Source organism: Acanthamoeba castellanii, assembly GCF_000313135.1.
Source record: "Acanthamoeba castellanii str. Neff unplaced genomic scaffold scf7180000084603, whole genome shotgun sequence".
In the NCBI taxonomy this organism is placed as follows: Eukaryota; Discosea; order Longamoebia; family Acanthamoebidae; genus Acanthamoeba; species Acanthamoeba castellanii.
In genome coordinates this window covers 8210-27638 of record NW_004457654.1, presented here as the reverse complement: position 1 = coordinate 27638, position 19429 = coordinate 8210, and the positions used below count along the sequence as shown (strand labels likewise).

Below are 19429 nucleotides of genomic sequence, written 5' to 3'. Positions count from 1 at the left end.
CACCACATTCTCCGGGTCGCCGCCCACGCGGCCCTTGTGCTTCTCCTGTTGTGTGCGGTGCGTTGCAAAGGCCACGTCAGCACGCCTGAAGGCGTTAGTTTTCAGAATAGGCCCGAGTCGATCGTCGTGCCTTGAGTTGGGTCTGCATGTGGCCGAGCTTCGTGTGGCCGGGCAGACGGTAGACGAACTCCTTGCCGTCCAACTCCTCAAACTTGGAGCCGTAGTAGCCCACGCGGTAGTAGACCGGGAACACGCGCACCTCCTTGTTCTGAGGTGGACGGGATCAGCTCATCAAATGCCCGTAATTACGGGGAAAGGAGGGCAGGGGGCAGTACGGCGGTGATGAGGGTGTCGGTCAGGGCGCGGAAGCGTTCGAGGGTCTGCGAGAGGTACGGGTACTGCTTCTCCGAGCTGAAGATGGTGGTCAGCATCATCAGCACCTCCAGGCACACCTCGTACGCCTTGGCCTGTTCCCGCCCCAACCATGATAGAACCGATAGACGACAGACGCGTCAGCAAGTGAAGTGACCACACACCACACCCGCCCAATTCTAAGAACTCAAAGTAAGTGAACCGCAGGCGGACCTGTTCGAGGAGCTTGACGGCGGATTTGAGGAGCTTGGTGAGGCCCTTGGGGGACCAGATCTCCACGTTCTGGAAGGTGGAGTCGTCCTGGATCTGCGGCAGCGACATGTCCTTCATCACGTTGGGGGCGATGTCCAGGAAGCTCTCCGCCTTCGACAGATGGCGAACCTGTTTGCGCAGTCAAACGCCGATCGAGTGAGCGGCGGTGCGTGGGCACCAGCTGGGTGCGCGCATGTGGATGTGAACGGTACCTGGAGTTGGCCCTTGGCGACGAGGTATTCCACCACGAGCGCGGCAATGTGCAGCTTACACTGGGCGGCCTCCTCTGGATTGCCTTGCTGGTAGCGAGTGAAACCGCAATGGTGAGAAAGAAGAACAGAACGACCAACAGAACTGTGTGTGTCGTGTCGTGTCGTGTCGTGTCGTGTCGTGTCGTGTCGTGTCGTGTCGTGTGTGTGTGGTTTACGTTGACTTGGAACTCGGCCAAATTGCGGAGCCACTGCACGCGCAGATCGGGCGAGTCGAAGTAATCGTTGGAGATTCGGAGGTAGACTTCGGCAATGGTCTCGGGATCGTTGCGCACGTTGCTCCCGTAGATCTTGGCGCTGTGAGACCGCACACGAAAGAAAGCAAGAAAGAAAGAAAAGAAACGAAAGAGTTGGCGTGAGCTGCATGAAGGATGGGTGGCGAGGATGGTGCGGATGTCCTAACCTGTAGTCAATGAGACGGAACATGCGAGCGATGAGTTCGGCCACGCTGGCATCGAACTTCTGGAGGTCGGCCTGCTTGCCCTTCTTCGCGCTCGCATTGGAGAACTCCTTGATGGCCTTCAGCGAGTCCTTGAGGAAGTTGAGGTTCTGTCACGTGGCCACCCGAAGAAGGAGAGTCGTAAGCTTACGTCGTTGACCCGAAAAGGTGCGCTTCAACACCACGAGCAAGGGGTACCTCGTTGTCCTTCATGCCGCCCACAAGTCGCGAGACGGCCACCGTCGACTGCACCTGCATGCGCGACAGGTTGCTCGATGTCTCCCAGTTTTTCTGTTGATCGAATTACGTGGCAGCCAAGGAGGGGTGAGCTGAGCAGCACGGAAAAAACGCAGGCCGACCAACATAGGCGCGTCGTGCGGGCGCACCCTGAGGAAGAGGTAGAACATGGAGGCGGCCTTGCTGCGGATGAGGGCGTCGGTGGAGTTGCAGTGGGCCAAAATTTCGAAGGAGAGCAGCTCGCAGAACTTGGAATTGCTGCCGTACTCAAACAGCGCTTGTTTAAACACCTGCACGTGTGTATCGTGTGTGTGTGTGTGTGTGTGTGTGTGTGTGTGTGTGTGTGTGTGTGTGTGTGTGTGTGTGTGTCGTGCGTCAGCCGGCAGGCGGAAGAAGTGCGCTCATAGCACGGAGAGTGCGACTGTGCGCCAAGTTTGAAAGCGCACGTACGTGGACGACGAACTGGAGAGTGGTGTAGATGATGTCGAGAAGCTTGGGGTTGTGTCCGGAAGCGTGGTTGTGAAGCAACCGATGCAGCGTCGTCAACACACCGCCGATGGAGACGCTGCTCACGGAGTTGAGCTCGTCCTCGAAATCGCCCATGAAATCGACGAGGAGGTCCGCGATGATGAGGCCCACCTCCTCGCCCCCGTCGTCATGCTGCACCGGCCACCATTTCAAATTGGTCAATCTTTGGTTGCCCGCAAAAGGGGAGAAAAATGGGGGTTAGTCGGCGTACATCGAACACGCCGAGGCATGAAGTGAGCAGGCGGAGGAGAGCCGCATGCCGCTTCTGGGCATCCTTCTTCCACCTGGAGTACCCACCCACCACGAAAACGGTTTTTTTTTCAGTTTCTGGTCTCTCTGCTGCCAATTACGAGCATGCATGGGGGAGGGGGAGCTGATATAAATACCAGGTGCGGATCAGATTGCGTGAAGCGTGCCGGAAGATCCACATCAGGCAGGCAAACCATTCTCTCTCATCGCCGTACGGCACCAAACTGTCGGCGCGCTCCACCATCTGCGCACGCATGCCGTGAGTGAAGCACTGTGGCCAACACCGCTGGTTGAAAGGTCGAGGAGGAGGAAGAGTGTACCAGGAGGACGTAGGGGAAGTAGAGATTGGCGATGTGCTCTCGAACCGTGCGAGACTGGTAGCGCGGCTCATCGCCGTGCTTCTTGAGGAGGTTGCGCAGCGTGTTGATGCCCTATCGTTCACCCATGCACAGACAAAGAACGGTCAGCGTGTGTGTGCGTCGCCACACTACTCCATCTTGGCCGAGGCAACTGCAGGGAACTCGGGTACCTGAGCGCGAAGCGACTTGGGCTCGTCGACCGTCGAGGCGATCTCCCGAATGAGCAGGCCCACGAAGAAGTGTTGTTTCCTATGTGCGCCACCATCATGGTTGTGTGAGCCACGAAGCAGTGCTTTTGGGGTTGGGGGGGGGTGAGAGGTGATGCACGTACATGTGTTGCTCGAGCAGGAGGTCGGGGTCGAGCGTCGGGATGCTTTGGGGCAGGAGCGGCAAGGAGAGAGGCACGAAGTTGTCGTACTCGAACAGCGTGCGCAGGAACTTGAACTTGCCCAAGCGCGCATGCGCATCCCGCACGCCAGAAATGTAGTTCCACACCTGGCGGTAACGTTACAGCGAACGACCGCGAACGGGCGGTCAGCCTCGCGAAAAGCGACATGTCGCGCAGACTCCATTGGATGCATGAGGGAGGGGGCTGACGCTGTACCATGTTGAGGACGATGCCGCGGTCCATGATCTTGAGCATCTCGCGCAGGAACGCGGGGAAGATGGAAATGCCGGTGAGCGAGGGCAGGCCGCCATCACCGCGACCCTCAACGAAGAGCATGTTGGTGAGCTGGCTCATGGCCTCGAGGAAAGGCCGGCTGAAGCGCGTGCTACGTGTGCCCTCATCATCTAATGGTAGTGGTGATGATGGCGCATTAGAGAAGCCAGCGTTCCTTCCTTAAGCTGAAGGCATTGGTGGTGGAATGGATAGGTGCAAGCAAAGCGGTGGGTGGGGGGAAGGGCACGCACTGATCTCGCCGGTGGAGTGGATCTTGAGGATCATGGACTTGGTCATGACCTCCAGGAGGAAAGCCACACCCTTGAAGCTCATGATTGCTGGGTGCTGTGGTGAACACACACACACACACACACACACACACACACACACACACAACGTTGATCAGCGTTGGTCGGGAGAGGAATGCGAGTGCTTAGGGGAGGTGGAGTGCAGTCACACCTTTTCTTGGAGGAGCTCCATCCAATACTTGGCGATCTGCTCGTAGGGGTAGAGCATGCCGCCCTCCACGTTGTCGAACATGAAGCGCACGTAGGAGGCCAGCGACATGGCCAGCTCGCTCTTGGTGCTACCCACCTTCTCGCCTGTCGCTTCGGCCGCCCTGCAGGGTGGCATCAAAAGCGTTAGCGCGACTCTCTTTCGACGCATTCGCTCCAATACCCTAAGGGGATTGGGGGGGGGGGCGATGGCGGTACCTCTGCACCACGTGGACGATGCCCAGGAAGGCGAGCTTGCGTTGCGCGCTCTTCTCGCGGGTACACAACACGCGGAACAGTTCGTTGAGGAGGAGGGGCATGAACAGCACGCATGCCTCGCCACTGGCGCGATCCATTCCATTCAAAATTTCCTGAATTCCAGACCAATCACAGCCACAGTCATTCGCCCGATGAGATGAGCATTGTATCAGCTTACGAGAGTAGTGTTGACACGTACGATCTCATGGGCGTCGGAAGGATAAGCGGCCATGAGCGCGCGCAACGAAGGGCTGGTGGTCTCCTTCTTGAGCGAGGGCCGCTTGAGCCGCTTGTCGGTCGTGGTCAGCTCTCTAAAAAGGTGCATCGCAATGATGTGAGCGGAAGAACGGGCGAATGGGGAGAGCGCAGCCACTAGGCCAGTACCCGGTCGGTCGGATCATGCGGAAGAAGCTGCGCAGCTGCTTGTCCTGGGTGTAGATGGAGGACCACATGCGCGTGCTGACCACCACGAACGACTTGGCCACGTCCTTGTTGGCGAGGGACGGCGGAGCGGTCAGGTAGCCCGCGGGGAGCTCCTTGACTACGGCCAATGTGTAACGTCCGTCGCGCACGTGCCTGCCGAGTGACTCGGGTCAGCGAGAACAGCCAGCAGCGCGCCACTGCATTGCACATGCCCAGGCTACTATGCTTGAGCGTACTTGATAAAGCTCAGATCTTCGCCCTTGCGGGACTTGGAGGCTGTGGCCAGAGGCAGCACAGCGTAGCCCAGGGGCACATGGCCGGCCTTGTTGCCGCTCACGTTGATGTGATAGATCGTCAGGAGCAGATGGTGCTTCGGCGTGAGCACACCCGGCACCTTGAACTTGAGCTGTGCGGACATAATAATGACATCACATAGAGTGAGCCAAGCCACCCACACACTGTCAGTAGAGGGGCTGAATCAAACCTCGTCATAGAAGTGAGGCTTCTTCTCGTGGTAGAGAACATTGGTGCACCCAACTTCGTTGAACTTGGCCATCGATGATTTGCCATAGACCACCTGCACGCACGGGTCATTCGCACACATTAGTGAGCGTGGAAGGGGATGCATTCAGGTAATGTGTGGGGGGATGGCTGTACGGGGAGTCCTTTGGAGTTCACGTCGGTGTCTGTGTCTTTGAGGCGCACTTCGATTTGGAAGTTGGCCGACGCAGGTCCACCCTGTTGTACCACACAACACCGGTTAGTGGTGAGTTGGCCTCCGCTCAATTGAGCACTTTCCAGGCGTACCTTGAGCGACAGGGTTTCGGGATAGACATAGAGATTGTTGACGTACGTGACGAAAGGCTCCTTCCGCATTTCCAAGCTTTCCACTTCACGCACAATCTTGTGGTGGGGGGGAACGCGGAGCATAAGCAGGGGACAGCAACAACAACAGTCTGGGGATCGGATCTACGACGTACATCAAGGGAACAGGGGTTCTTCGAGAGGAACTCATCAGTCGTGCCCACAGGAAGGAACGACGGATCGTACGTGTTCGTCACTGGATGTTCGTAAAAGCACGACAAGCAGTTAGGTTGGATGAATGGATGGGCGGTAGAAGGGCCGCAAGTACGGTACCCGTTTCTTCGAGGCCCAGGGGCAGCACTTCGAGCTCGAATTGGGCACCGATCGTCTTGGCTTCAGGACTCTTGACGGTCCTCGTGATCAGGTGAGATCCCTTAACCGGCACCGACTCCTTCTTGTCGTTGCCTCTGTGGACATTTGCCACAGGAGTGTGTAAGGTAACCTCCGGGTGTAAGTTCGCAGCAAAGACAGGAAAGAAGCGCAGACGCACCCGCCAAGAACCACGTCGAGGAGGGACTGATCGTCGAACGGGCCGTGCTTGGCGATGGGCACGATGTAATCGATCTTCATCGTGTTGTAGGCGTCCGTACGCAACGTGTACGATTCCGTGAACACAGGGGCCGCCGCCTGAAGAATGGAACCCCGACCCAACATTGATCGCAATGAGCGCTTATGTTCATCGGGAGAGAGGGGAGCGGACAATGGGTCATACCCATGCAAACGGTTGGACGGGGTAGGGCTTGTGCTTGAAGGCCGACTTGTTGTGCTTGACAAATTGCTCAATCTCTTCCTTGAGTTTGCCCGCGTCCTTGGCCTTGGCCTGCATCGTCGGCGCAATTTCCCCAGCCCCACGTATTTGTTAATATTAAATAATAATAATGTCAACCAAAGGCAACAGGTCAGCAGGACCAACTTGAGGGCGGCGTGGCGTACGTATTTGGCCTTGAGGTAGTAGCCGATTTCCTTGTCGAGGTCATTGCCGCAGAACATCTTCTCGATGCGGATGACCAGGTAGATTGCGGGAGTGGGGTGGTAGATTTTGAACACCGCCTTGCGCGCCTGCGTCTCGATGTCGTTCTGCGCTGACAGTGGGACCCCTGCGCGTAGTGTTCTCATCGTGTCAGAAGGTCAAGATGCACACCCTTGTTAGCCACGATGGTGGCACAGGGCGTACCGAGCTCGAGCTGGCCATTGTAGTCGAAGTGGAAGCTCTCGGAAATGCGGGTGCGAGTGGCCGTATCATACAGGGCAGCAGTACAGAACAGAGGCTCCTGGAGTTCGAACAGCTGAAACTTGAGCTCCTTGAAGTGAATCAGCAGGCGGGTCGATCTGACACAATAATAATAATAATTATAGGGCATGAGACCAACAGCACGGCATTTACCTTCACCTTGGTGCGTGAGCAGAATGAGGGGGATTGGGTAATACATACATAGTCGGAGGGAACGGCCGAGAGACCACAGCAGCCTTGGATGGACCCTGCTGCTGGTCATTGCTGGAGAAAAGATCGCTGTTGGAATTGTACTGCACGCATTCAAGAGATACCAAAAGGAACGCGCGTCAGTACACGAACGCACACGCGCGCACACAATACTTTTCGAACAAATATGTGTTGCGTTACCAGAGTGTCCTTGTTCTGTTGGAGCACAGCTTTGTCGAAGGGCTTGTTGCAGATGTCCTCTTCGATGTGGAACTTGTACTCCTCCCGCAGCAGGGGGACTTCGCCCGAAGATGTAGCGGCGCGTTCGAAGGAACGCGTAGCCCTTCGCTCCTTCGGCGACAGCGCCGTAGGACCCGAGCCCGAGAGGGGGCTCTGCGCCCCTGCGGTCTCGGCGGAAACGGGGAATGCGCCGCTGCCTTGGTTCGACCCCGTCTCTCTGGCGCTGTTGGGAGCGGACGCACTGGCGCCGCCATCGGTGGCCGAGATGGGTGGCGGAGGCGGTGAAGGGATGATGTTGCCCTTGGGCGTCGACGGTGCTGAGTCAGCGGCGGCGCGGAGGAGCGGATTGAGGCGGACGTTCATGTTCGGTGCCGGTTGGTCGGTCCTCCTGACCTTGGCCTTGGCAGCTTTCTTCAAATTGGGCGACGACGTGGACGATGCGTTGGTCAGCAGCGCGCCGCGTCTGCTTCGCTGCTTCAGAGCATCCCAGCGAATGTGCCACATTCCGCACGCTGAGGCCCGTAACATCAACACCAACAACCAACATGTTAGGGAAATGGGAGCACGCGAGGAGGAGCTGAATCGGTGGTTCACATGAGAGCGTACCGGTGGTGATGTTGGTTTCAGTGTCGGAGGTGGTGTCCTGCTTGATGACCATCCAATCCTTGGTAAACGTGGAGAGGCACGCATTCAACCAGGGCGCATTCTCGGTCTGAGACTTGAGCAGATCCTCCTGTGATGATCGGATGCGTGAGTCGTAGTAGTTTAGTCATAGATAGAATATAGGGGGGGAGAGTGTACCGGAACAGAGGGAGCGAGGGTACGTTCCTGCCTCCTCTTCTTCTTCACTCGGATCGGCTGATCAGGGGACAACAACGCCTCCCGCACCGCGGGATCTAGACTCGCAGAGGCCTGCGTGCGCGGGTCATGGTAAGCACCCATCCAGCCAGGTTCGAGGCGGTGGAGCCGCATTCTCGAATTGGAATGAAGGAACGGTGGAGAAGGTATGGCACCTCGACGTACTCCAAGTGCTGCATCTCAAAGTCGTCCCACTTCCCCAGCACCTTGCTCTCGCCCACGTCTGCCGCGATCACCAAAAAGTATTCAAATAATAATAAATAAATAAATAAATCATCAGTTGCAGGTAATTTGGGACAGATAATTAAAACAAATATAAATAAAAAATAATAATAACAATAATAATCATACAATGAATAACAAGAAATTATAATAATAGAGGGGGCGACAGGGAGCTGGTTACCTTCGAGCGAGGTCTGCCTGACGCGGGGCGACATGACCGGGGTGTAGTCGTACTCGGTTGTGACTTCAGGAGTAGCAGCAGCCTCACCGCCCGCGAGATCGTCGCTGTCGGCTTCGGACTCGCCCCCGCTCGCCGCGGCGGCACGGGTGGCAGCTTCGCGACCCGAGTAGCGTGCGCCCTCCCATTCCTCCTCGAGCTCCTGCGTGAGCGACACCACCGATGCGTTGCCATCGAATCGCACCTCCTCGCCCCCTCCTCCCCCTCGCGGCGATTTCGGATCCGCGGCGGCGAAGGGAATGTGCGACTTGCGCCGCTCGGCCGCCTCCTTGAGCTTGTCCTTGGTCGTCGAGGGCGTCACCCGTGCCACCCGCACGCTCCCGCTCTTCTTCTTTTTCTTGGCCTCGCCCCCGCTGCTGCTGCTGCTGCTTCCGCTGTCTTTGTCCAGGCTCCGCGTCGCGCCGCTCAGGAGCTTCTTGACCTTCTCCCGCTTCTTCTCCTTTTTGATGTCCGTCGCGACGGTCTCAGAGGAGGCGGACGAGGGCGCCCCACCTCCGCCCCCTCCTGCTGTGGCTGCGGCGTCGCCCCCTTCGTTTCCATCTTTGCTCAGTTTCGCAGAGACCAGGGCGCCCGATGATTTCGTGCGTCGATGTATGCGTTTGCTGTTCGTTCGCTTTTCCTTCACCTCCTCGCCCCCTTCGTCAGACGGCCCCGTCGAGTGGGAAGGCGGGGTGGTCCCCTCCTCTGCTTTCGTTTCCATCTCTTCTCTCTCTCTCTCTCTTATGTCGTCTGGGCGCGGTTGGTTATGGTGAGCTCCGGGCAACCGCTTTGCGCCACGACGAACGTTGCCGTGGGTTGCGCTTTGAACTCACTGGGGCCTATGTTTGCCTCCTACGAAGAGAGCGAGAGAGTGTCGTTGCGTTTCGGTTGCCTGAACAATTAAGTATTAATTACACATTCCATACATTTCTGTGGACGTAATGCCCCCGAAAAATAAAATTTTCTCTATCAGGGCCACCTTGACTGGTCACTTCTTCTGGCCACCGCTCACACGAGAGATGAACGGAATCGAAGGCGTGTTGGGCCAGGCCACAGCGCAGGGAATCGTCAACGCTGAGCAAGCCGCCCAATTGTTGAGGCTTTTCCGCGATACTGCCCTCGCCTCGCCGTCCGTAGGACCCAGGTCCATCTACCCCTCCCCCCTCTCTACACCAGCTTCGTCCCTCCCCCCATGTACCACCAGCGCTTACCTGCTATAATAAATTTATTTATTATTGGTGTGAACACAGCTTTTCAATGGCCAACGTGCTGCACTACGGCGGTGGGCTGATGGCGATTGGCAGCACCTCCCTTCTGCTGCACTACGGCTGGAAGCTCTTCAAAGGCACGCCTTCTGCTGGCAATCATATCGGGGGAGGGGGTGCATGGGATGCTGGCGCTGATGAAACGCTGCGTTACGTCGTTGAGCAGGAGTGGGTTTGTTGGCTGTGTCTGGCGCCTATGGGGCGCTTGGTCTGGCGGCGACCCACTACCTGGTGAAGAACAATGAGCCGTACGTACTCCAATTCGTCACGACAACCTTGGATACGTAGAGCTCTTCAATGTTAATGTAGCCCGGTGGTGACCGTCGCTTCTTCTTCTTCTTCTTCTTCTGCTGCTGCTTGTGATCAGTGTCGCTGCTGGCGTGGTGGGCGCGTTTGTGGTTTGCCTGGCTCCGATCGCCACGTTCGGCGTTCAGGAGATGACCGGCTTCTTGGGACTCCCCTCGTCCAGCGGCTCCCTGGAGGCCCCCGACTACGCCAAGTGCGTAACCCCCTAAACTTGGTAGGGCGGGGAGAGTGCTGCTTCATGTGTGCGTGCGAGACTCACACGTGAAGATCCATCTGCGCCCAGTCTCTTCGACCTAAGACCGGGCAGACACGAGATGCGCTTCATTCCCATGGAGGCGATGACCGTCCTCACCGGTAGGCATTGCCAGGGCTCGTTCTCCATTTACGGTAAATGTGTTAGTTCTGCTGACGCGCACACACGGTGTGTTGGTCGCGGGTCAGGTTGCGCTCTGCTTCGCTACTTCAAGTTGCCCTTCCTCACGTTCCCTGTGGCTGTCAGCGCCTTCTACACCGTGTTGGACCTCATTCAAGCACGCGCTGATCACCACCCCTATTATTCCTACAAGGGTATTGTGCACGCCCACTCTCCCCGGTAGTGTCAGTGTCGCCTGTCGCCTGTCAATCAATCCATAGTAACAGCCTGACCTGTGGTGCACTAGACTACGGCAATGATTATGCCACAAAGGTGCAGCGACGAAATCGCCTGTTCCAACGAACTTTGTGTCTGCTGGGCAGCTCGACCATCGTTCTGGCTCGTGTGCTCGAGAAGCTCATCATCCCGTACTACACCGGTACGCTCAGTTCCTTCTCGGCTCTTCGTTTCGTTCTCGTTCTCGTTTTCTGGTCTCTCATGATGGGCAAACAATGCAGGCCACTCTCTGGCGAGCGGGCGCAACGGGGACTATTCGTTTTGGTTCTACCTGCTGGGAGTCATTTCGGTGGTGTGCGCATCGGAGGAAATGGACTTCCTCCGCGAGCAGAGCACCAAGAAGTGGTTCAGGTCGCTCGTCCTCTCGGGCGTGCTCGTGTCCTTGGGCGAAATCTGGGACAGGTATCTGTCTACCCACGCATTATTTATTTATTTATTTATTTATCGATTCTCATTATGATGAGGAAATACTCTCTTTCTCCTCCCAGGGACACGTTCACTCGCTTCGGCATGGGAATGCTCCTCTACTCGTTGGCCCGGCCTGTGGTGGAGAAGAGCCTTGCGCAGGCGTCGCTGAGCACCTTCATCTCTTCGGTGCTTCTGGTGCTCGGTCCGCTGGTCAACAAGAAGTACCTCACCGTGATCAGCGGTCTGCAGGTGCGGATCTCCCCCCACCCGTGGTGTCCCTTTCTCAACCGTCCACCTGACCTCTCTTTCTATCTCGTGCAGGTTTGGGGCTACCTGGCCAGATTGTCCCACGATTACTTCAGGGACTCGGTGGCGTTCCCTCTCGTCCTCACAGGGCTCGGATTCGGTCTGATCGGTGCCGGTACGTATCCTCTCTCTGTGTGTCGTGTGTCGTGTGTCGTGTGTCGTGTGTCGTGTGTCGTGTGTCGTGTGTCGTGTGTCGTGTGTCGTGTGTCGTGTGTCGTGTGTCGTGTGTCGTGTGTCGTGTGTCGTGTGTTCCGCCCTCTCGCTGGCTCCTTCGTACTCAGCTTCCTCCTCGCCGCAGGTCTCAAGATGCAACGCTACGAAGACATGCTCACTTCCCCGGCCACGGTCTCCTTCTTTGCTGGAATCAAGCAGTGGCTCCTGCGCTTCATCTAGACCGCAGCAGTCAGTTCTACTGATCCGTGCGAAGTTGAGTTGTACGCTTTATTATGCATTGGTTCATTCGTGCGCACACCCTTCTTCGTTGGCTGCGCTCACGTGAGAATGTAGTCGAGGTAGAGCGTGCTGGTTGACGTGAGCCCGTGGCACTCCCTGAGCGTCATCGTGTCTGGCAGCTCGCGTACCTCGGCGTCGAAGTGTTCCTCCGACGCGTCGCCACCCCCGCTGCCGGCAGCCGGCGGGAGGTCCGTCATCGCGCACAGGCGGACCTTTTCCGGCGTGAGGCCGTACTTTTGGAAGAGGAGGCTCTTCACGCCGAACACGGTGAGGCTCTGCGGAGCGCGAAGCAGCGTGAACCGGACGTTCAAGTGGTCGCCCCGTTCGATCACGCCATCGTCGAGCTCCTCCCGCAGCAGCTTGAAGTAGAGCTCCTCAAAGTACCTCTCCTCTCCATCCTCGAGCCCTTGGTCGTCGTTGCTGCTCGCTGCCGCACCGCGGCCGCGGGACGTGTAGGAGAAGAACGGCAGGAAGGAAGCGAGCAGGGCGAACGTGTTGTACCACAGGTCGCTGAAGAACTCGCTAAACATGTTGCGCGAGAAGTGCTTGCGGATCGCCTGCTCCCGCTCGATGATCTTCATCTTGTCTTCGCGCACCGACTCAAACAGTTGCCACATCCGGGCGTTCTTCTTGGCCGTCTTGAGCGGCTGCGTCACACACATCCAATGATGCGTCAGTGATCATGCAATGCAATCTCCATAGCGTCTTGGAAACCACATACCGACCGCGCGAACGTGTCCTCAACAAGGGGATTCTCTCCCACCTGTCCAGTGGAATATGGTGTGTGGTACGGTTAACGTGGTTTCAGCGGCGGTGCTCTCTTGGTACCACTGGAGAGGTGCGAGACTGGGTAGATGATGACAAGAAAATACTCGTACCTGCAGGAGGAAGGCTGCGCACGCGTATGCTTGAGCCTCCACCGCAATGTGGAGGGGTGTGCGGCCGTACAGGTCGCGTTCACTCATCGGCACGCCGGCCAAGAGGAGCAGTAGCAGCATGTCAGCATGACCTCTGCGGTAAGTCGCAGGAGGAGCGATGTACGGGTTAGCAGATCTGCCCTGCCTCGCAGGAGTGTGACTGAGACGCAACGTACTCGTTGGCGGCGAAGTGTGGTGCGCTCCAGAGACCTCGCGTGCTCTTCTTGTAAATGTTGACCTTACACTTGATGAAGAACTGAGCCGTGTCCTCATCTCCAGCAGCGACACTGACCCCACAGGGAGAAGGGTAAGGACGCACTCTAGTGTTGCCGCAGCCTCACCCTCCACCACCACTACGCTGGCGTGTACGTACCAGAGGAGGAAAGGAGTGATTCCGTTCTTGTCTGTTGGCGGGACGTGGGGTGCGGTGAGTGGCGCCAGGGAGGTGTGGCTGTGGTTCACAGGTGACGCACCTTCAGCGTCCATGGAGGCGTTCTTTTGTCGCAGTATCTCAAGGACCGTCAAGTTGCAAGTGATAGCCGCTGTGGAGGGGGGAAGCTTGAGGGGTTGGTCATGGCTACAAATAAAGACCTGTGAGAGAACATTCGGACAAGTACCCTTGTGAACGACCTTCTGACCATAGACATCGCGGGCGATCAGAGACGCCCCTTGTTCGAGAAGCATCTCCACAACCGCGCTTCGTCTTTCGCATGCAGCCCTGTGCAGAGGAGTCGTTCCTAGCCACACCCGACGTCAGCGCGTGAAGCGCTTCACTCCGTGGCGCGTTGGCACAAGGCGTAAGGGCCGGTACCTTCATTATCCGTGCTGTCCACTTTGGCGCCGTGAGCCAGAAGCAACTCAACGCAGTTGGCAAGGCCGTAGTTGGCGGCCTTGTGCAGCGGAGTGCAGCCATCGACGTCCCTGTGCGGAATGCTCAGCAGTGGAGTGATGGACACAAGGCGGGAGGGGCACCATACCGATGATTAGGATCCGCTTGCGCGGCCAAGAGGAGTCGCAAGCACTGCACGTTTCCTCGCATGGCGGCATCATGCCTGTAGGAATGCGTTAGCGTGGTGCCCCCTCCCTCACAATAAAGCGATACAATGGCTCAGCAATTCAAAGTCCTGGGCGTACAGCGGAGTCACGCGATCTTTGTCCAACGGGTCAACGGCGGCACCCATGCGCAGGAGAACATCGACCACCGAGTCGTGGCCCTTGGCTGCGGCCAGGTGAAGCGGAGTGGCTCGCTCCCGCATGAGCTCCGCGCCAGGATCGATACCGCTCTCTTTCAAGAGCAGCTCCACTTTTCCCGCGTCTCCGTCCTCCACTGCATAGCGTAGCTGCTTCTCTTCTGGCCGCTCTTCTATCCTTGCCCGGCTGGTGGATCTCTTCTCGTGGGAGGAGGCGCAGCGCTTGGCTGCGCCAGAGGTAGTCTCTTTGCCTTTTGCTTTGGAGGTGCTGCTGAACCTGACGTGCGGTTTGTTAGGGTTGCTCTTGGTGCTTCTCTTATCTTCTCCCTTCCTACTCGTAGGTTCTGACGCCTCGGGAACTTCTGCTCCTCCGCCCACTTGCAGATTCCTCTCCTCTTGGTCCTGTGCTTTCATGCTCAATCAACTGCGCTGCACCGCTGCTGTGGGCAAGTTCGCTTCTTGCTACTCGTGCTCCTTTTTGATTTGTCTCCTTCCGCCTTTTAGACGAAGGTGGTGGTGGTGTGCGACGAACAATGTCACTTGGCGTGGTTTCGCCTCCTTCCTTTTCGCTTCGCCCCTTTTTCCTTTTTCTTTTGCCTTTGTAAGGGCGGCCATGACGTCAGCAAGTATTTGTTTTGTGTTTTTTGTTTTTGGTTATGGCCCAAAAGGCGCTGGCTCAGTGGCTGACGAGGGGGAGAAGCGCGTCGGAGAGGGAAATGAGGCCAATGGGCACGTGGTTCTCGACCACGTAGATCCTGTGTACTCGGGAGGCCGCCAGCTTCTGCACCACAAGGCCGTACGTGTCCTTGGCAGAGCACCCGATGGCCGGGTTGATGATCTACTCGGAGGGAGGCGCGCGTTAGCACCGCACCAAAGCAGTGGATTTGCGCCGGCGCAAGCGGCGAAGAGCTGACGTACGTCGATCCTCTCCGAGTTGATCTTGTAGATGAACTCCCTGACGCCAAGGTATAGCCGCTGAATGAGGCGAGCATCTCCAGCCACCACCTTTGGTGGGGGGGGGAGAGAAGGCACCTAGTTGTCAGCTGGCGCAACGACTTGCCAAGTCGAAGAAAGAAGAGTGCGTACCCGGATATCTCTCACCGAGATGTTGCCCACGAGCTTGCCCTCCTCGTCGACGACGCCCACGGCAGAGATGCCGCGGTCAGTCATGATCTTGAAGGCATCAATGGCACGGGCGTTGACTCCGATGGTGATCACGTCCTTGTGGCCCAGCAGCAATTCGGCCACAGTCTGTTCGGTGACGGATCCCAGCTTGTCGAGGTGGGCGGCGAGGTAGGACAGCACCGACGACTGCGTGAGGAGGTTGCTCACGCGTCCCTGCAGGTCGATCACCGGCACGCGGTGGACCTTGTGCTTGGCCAGCAGCTCGATCACCGAGTAGAGCGACGAGCCCTCCCGCACCGGCACGAATGGGTTACGCGACGAAAGGTCTATATTTGGAGGGAAGGTTCATTTGGGGGGGGGGCAACCGTTAGGCACCAACACCACCAAGCAAGCGAGCCTCTCGACGATTGGGTTTGGGGGGGGAAGAGCGTACTGATGAGGTCCTTCACTTTGGTGGTGATGAAGCGCTCGCCCTGCTCGAGGAGCGAGAGGAAGTTCTCGCCCATTATGTCTGTTTCGGTGTAGATGTCTACAATGAAGGCGGCCAAGTCGACCATGTCGACGAAGCCGATGTACTGGTTGCGCTCCTTGTCCAGTACAGGCGCGCTCAACACGTTGTACTTGGTCAGGAGCTGCGCCAACAAACAAAATCGTCAAGAGAGTTGTTTGGGTCAGCAGCGAGCTTGAGTGGGGTGGGGGGGGGGCGAGGGAAAACAAACCTTGAGTGCCGTAGAAGCAGAGTCGGTGGCGAGCACATGGTGAATAGTGTCCACCTTGGGTAGTTCCTCAACGTTGACGTTCTTCAGGTAGTCCATTTGATAAGCGAGAGAGTGGGAAGTGCCAAATCTAGATTGCGACTGTTTGCGCGGTGGTGTGCGTGAAGAAAGCAAAGCCAACACAACTGCGCGAAAGATAGGGGGGAGCGACCAATAGAAATCATGGAAAAATGGTTGATTTCTGGCCGACGTTCCCACCGCCAGTCAACGGTCTAACACATGAGCGGCCGAATCAGCGACGGCGTTCCAAGATGATACCGCAAAAGTGACAAAATCGATCGGCATGTGAGGCATGCCAAGAATGAAGGCCGCGCACTTGCGCGACAGAGGAGTCGGCGGAAGGTGGAGGAAAAGCACGAGCCTGCGGCGGTGGGTGTCCTGTTGCGCGCTTGTGCTGCCCCTTCACGGAAAGGCAGCCGCCGGATAGGGCAGGACCTGTACAACGCGCCGGCAAGGGAGTTCCAGGGCCACAAAGAACGACCCTAAGAGAACAGGACGAAGAGGAAACAACACCAACACCAAACAGCAACAGCAACAGCACCGATAGCAACACCAAAACATAAATAAAAATATGGCACAGCACCAGGTAGAGATGGAGCAGATCCGCTTGAAGGCCCTGATTGACGAGAGCGAAGGCACAAAGGTGCAGCCCGTGGTAGTGGTGCGCCCCTCCTTCAAGCCCAGAGGAACGTATGTTCTGCCGCTCTTTTTCTTCCCCTCCCGGCTGCATTTCCTGTTTGTCATTTTCTTTTTTATATTCTATATTTTTATATTATAAAATCTATGTCCGTTGGCCACTTCATAATTCATGATTTATGGATGGTTTTTCGCGTTTCGTTTTCGTCTTTGGTGCTCACCTTCCCCTCCCCAATCTTCTTCTCTTTCCCGTGCTGCTGCTGCTGGGTTGGGCAACCCTCTTTCTCTGGCTCCTCATCTGTGGACGTGTGTGGTGCGTGCGCGGAGACCCAACAGTGCGGAGCAGGCGTGGCGGTCCGGTGAAACGGAAGAGGAGATGATCGCCAAGAAGCTCAAGGAACTGCAGCTGAAGGCCCAGCGGAGGGACCTCAACAAGGGCGACCCCGCATGGAAGCAAAAGGAAAAGGAGCGCCTCGAAATGATGGAGAAGGAGAAGCACCTGCAGGGCATTCTTCAGCATCCGCTTGCCGTACGCGTCCCTCTCTCCTCAGTTGTCAGTTCTGTCGCTGCCAAGCACACAAGGTCAAGGTGGGTGACTCTTTTCTCTCTCTCTCTCTCTCCCTCTCTCGCGCTCTCGCTCCACGGTGTTCACAATATTACCAGTCCCCAAGGAAGGGCACCGACGAGGCGGAGGCGAAGGGCCAGGAGGAGAGGTCGCAGAGCCAGCCTACGACCCCTGTACACACACCTGTGAAGGCCGAGTCCTACTCGCGCAGTGAGCCCTCAACTCCCATTTTCGATGGTACGCATTCACCTGCTTTTTAGCCTTTTGCGTGGTGCCATCAACCTACTTACTCCTGTGTTCTGGCTTACATGCAGAAGGGGACCAGCAGGGATCAAGGAAGAGGGAGGAGGCGAGGCTGCGCGCACACTACCTGGCGGTGCACGAAGACAGGACCTCGTAGGTACAGAGCTGTCATTGGGTCCAAGAAGTCTACACACACTTCAAGCACATACACCAACCCTACGGGGATCACACCCACTTCCTTTCTCTACTGTTGTACAGAACACACCAGATCTAAAGTAGGCTGCAACCACTATTCCCAGTGACCTAATGCCTAAACCTCAATCTCTCTCCTCCTGGACTCTACACAACCACTGCTGACCATGGGAAGCAGGGCACTACTTTGCATTGTCTTCTTTGTCCTTATTTGGATAAACAAGCAAAAATCGAAGTGCAAAATGCAGGGCCACCTGTTAGGGGAGTAGTGCTCACAATGAAGGCAACAGAGGTGGTTGGTAGCAGGAAGGCCAGGGACAATGAGGTCCACATGCTGATGTGCCAGCTGTGGCCAGATGATGAAGAGTGGCTGCAGGCTGCTGTGAGGCTTGCAGACTGGTTTCTGGCAAGCCTGCATGCATATGTGGAGGCCTTGACAACACAAGTGGTATTGAGTGTAGTTGTCCATGTGAAGACTGAGCAGAAGAAGCAGGACAAGGTTGTGGTGGAAGCAGCCAACAGGGTCTGGGGTAGCCAACACTGACAAGGCCTGCACCATCTGAGACATGGCATGGCATGCATGGCACACACCACAACATCCAGTTTCTCTTCAATCCTCTTGTACACACTTACACACCTCATTCTGTTTGCAGAAACACCACCCCTCCTCCTGTGTGTCAGAACACTGTGTCTGGAAAAAGGTGCCAGTGGCACCTTTTGTTAAGTAAAATCTGTACAAGTGATATATGTGTATGTGCAGTGAAAGCAGTGCTTTTGTGAACATGGTGTGTGAGTGGTTTTGGCAAAATATGTACAGAGAGTGGCAAAACAGGGAAAAATGGTGTTGGTCAGGTAAAAGCAGATGGGGCCAAGGAAGAATTTCAAGGCATAAGTCTAAAAAAAGGGCAAATGTATTTTGTTGGAATGAGGAACAGAACAGAGTGGAGGGAAACATTAGCCAATGGACTTTTGCACTTTCTGTGGACTGGAAGAGGAGGAGGAGCTGGTCTTGGGTGTGAGAGGGGCAAGGGCAGGATGTGAAGTTAGGCCTTGTAGGAAGGAAGTGATGGCTGTGAGATCTGACTCCTCCAGGAATTTAGAGTGGAAGGTGAGGAGCCAGTTGCCAAGAGAGGAGATGTTGCCCTCTGCTATGGGGGTAGAGGAGAGGCAGACAAAGCTGGAGTAAAGGGCAGCACAGAAGGAGAGGAAGTAGGTGGGATTTGCCTCATAGAGAATGTGGTAGGGGGTGGTGGGCAATGTGATGGGGTGGGGAGAAGGATTGGGAAGCTCTAAGCTCTGGATGAGGAAGCTGTAGAGGCTGATGTGAAGTGGGGGGCAGTCTGATGATTGAGCAGTGAGGAAAGCAGGAGCAGAGTGGACAACCTCATGTGTTGGGTGTGGGATGGGGGAGGCTGGCCAATGGAAAGGTGAGCATGGGCCAGTGCTTGCAATGGCCTAAAGAGCAGCAAATTGGGGTGCACCAAAGGCAACATGGAGAGGGGGCAAGATCCTAGGCGCCAAGAGAGAGAGAGAGAGGATTGATGAGTGCAAACTGGCCAAGAAAAGCAGAACAAAACAAAGAAAAAGGGCCAGCAGGCCAGGCAGGGGTGAAAGAGAGGGTCAATGGGTGAGAGCAACAATGCACACAAGGGAGGGCTCTGCCAGGGTAGGGGTGATGAGGAGCTGAGGTGACAAGGAAGAGAGATACACAGGCAAGAATGTGAACTATGAGAGCCAGCCAGCAGCCATTTGTTTGCAAAAACAGCCACTTTTTGCAAAACAGCCACTTTGGCAGGCCAATGCTGCAGAGATGTAGGGGAAAACTGAACAAAAAGGGGTCTATTTCTTGTTTGCTCTCTGGTGGTGTGTGTGTGTGTGTGTGTGTGCACCTCCACAGAACCCCCCCTTGGCACAAATCAGCAACTCCACCATTTGCTGCCAAACAAGACACACCTCACATTCTGTTCAGTGCTCAAACCTCCCCCACCATCATGGGTACCACTACCACCACCACCCCCATTCCTTTTGGAGTTAGT

The 19429-nt window shown here is 56.5% G+C and overlaps 8 protein-coding genes across 8 annotated transcripts in view; 4 read left to right on the top strand and 4 right to left on the bottom strand.

Annotated features, from left to right (window-relative positions):
* Positions 1–94: 94 nt before the first annotated feature.
* Positions 95–9083, bottom strand: ACA1_067810 (uncharacterized protein; the record flags this gene model as incomplete). The annotated part of the gene is made up of 36 exons (XM_004352673.1): positions 95–268; positions 336–467; positions 586–753; positions 837–923; positions 1052–1190; positions 1297–1442; positions 1531–1623; positions 1719–1859; positions 2020–2229; positions 2309–2381; positions 2484–2590; positions 2667–2777; positions 2876–2954; positions 3037–3200; positions 3310–3466; positions 3614–3711; positions 3826–3985; positions 4080–4231; positions 4318–4429; positions 4503–4694; positions 4778–4947; positions 5026–5118; positions 5199–5279; positions 5349–5444; positions 5522–5601; positions 5679–5812; positions 5896–6032; positions 6118–6225; positions 6339–6502; positions 6580–6734; positions 6838–6929; positions 7027–7577; positions 7672–7798; positions 7867–7977; positions 8079–8146; positions 8327–9083. The coding sequence occupies 36 exons, from the start codon at positions 9081–9083 to the stop codon at positions 95–97; spliced, it is 5619 nt and encodes a 1872-aa protein (XP_004352725.1).
* A 298-nt stretch (positions 9084–9381) lies between these two features.
* On the top strand, positions 9382–10142 carry ACA1_067800 (uncharacterized protein; the record flags this gene model as incomplete). Its single annotated transcript, XM_004352672.1, has 4 exons — positions 9382–9506; positions 9613–9743; positions 9794–9875; positions 9995–10142. 4 exons carry the CDS (start codon positions 9382–9384, stop codon positions 10140–10142), a joined length of 486 nt encoding a protein of 161 aa, XP_004352724.1.
* A 105-nt stretch (positions 10143–10247) lies between these two features.
* Positions 10248–11689, top strand: ACA1_067790 (uncharacterized protein; the record flags this gene model as incomplete). Its single annotated transcript, XM_004352671.1, has 7 exons — positions 10248–10287; positions 10375–10525; positions 10669–10724; positions 10804–10984; positions 11071–11239; positions 11312–11411; positions 11595–11689. 7 exons carry the CDS (start codon positions 10248–10250, stop codon positions 11687–11689), a joined length of 792 nt encoding a protein of 263 aa, XP_004352723.1.
* Positions 11690–12489: 800 nt separating this feature from the next.
* ACA1_067780 (uncharacterized protein) lies at positions 12490–13922 on the bottom strand (the record flags this gene model as incomplete). Its single annotated transcript, XM_004352670.1, has 8 exons — positions 12490–12760; positions 12843–12953; positions 12986–13070; positions 13140–13208; positions 13284–13403; positions 13478–13587; positions 13644–13718; positions 13801–13922. The coding sequence occupies 8 exons, from the start codon at positions 13920–13922 to the stop codon at positions 12490–12492; spliced, it is 963 nt and encodes a 320-aa protein (XP_004352722.1).
* Positions 13923–14532: 610 nt separating this feature from the next.
* On the bottom strand, positions 14533–15796 carry ACA1_067770 (CBS domain containing protein; the record flags this gene model as incomplete). The annotated part of the gene is made up of 5 exons (XM_004352669.1): positions 14533–14694; positions 14775–14861; positions 14943–15307; positions 15415–15613; positions 15701–15796. 5 exons carry the CDS (start codon positions 15794–15796, stop codon positions 14533–14535), a joined length of 909 nt encoding a protein of 302 aa, XP_004352721.1.
* A 553-nt stretch (positions 15797–16349) lies between these two features.
* Positions 16350–17358, top strand: ACA1_067760 (uncharacterized protein; the record flags this gene model as incomplete). Its single annotated transcript, XM_004352668.1, has 4 exons — positions 16350–16447; positions 16730–16922; positions 17057–17195; positions 17273–17358. 4 exons carry the CDS (start codon positions 16350–16352, stop codon positions 17356–17358), a joined length of 516 nt encoding a protein of 171 aa, XP_004352720.1.
* A 989-nt stretch (positions 17359–18347) lies between these two features.
* Positions 18348–18800, bottom strand: ACA1_067750 (uncharacterized protein; the record flags this gene model as incomplete). The annotated part of the gene is made up of 1 exon (XM_004352667.2): positions 18348–18800. A coding segment is annotated over one exon (453 nt), but the record flags the coding sequence as incomplete, so codon positions are not given.
* Positions 18801–19192: 392 nt separating this feature from the next.
* The window catches only part of ACA1_067740 (uncharacterized protein), a gene marked incomplete at both ends in the record, with an annotated part of 1090 nt that continues 853 nt past the window's right edge, over positions 19193–19429 (top strand). The window contains one exon of the mRNA XM_004352666.1: positions 19193–19230. Within this exon, the coding sequence (XP_004352718.1) occupies positions 19193–19230 (38 nt within the window). The remainder of the gene's footprint in view (positions 19231–19429) is intronic.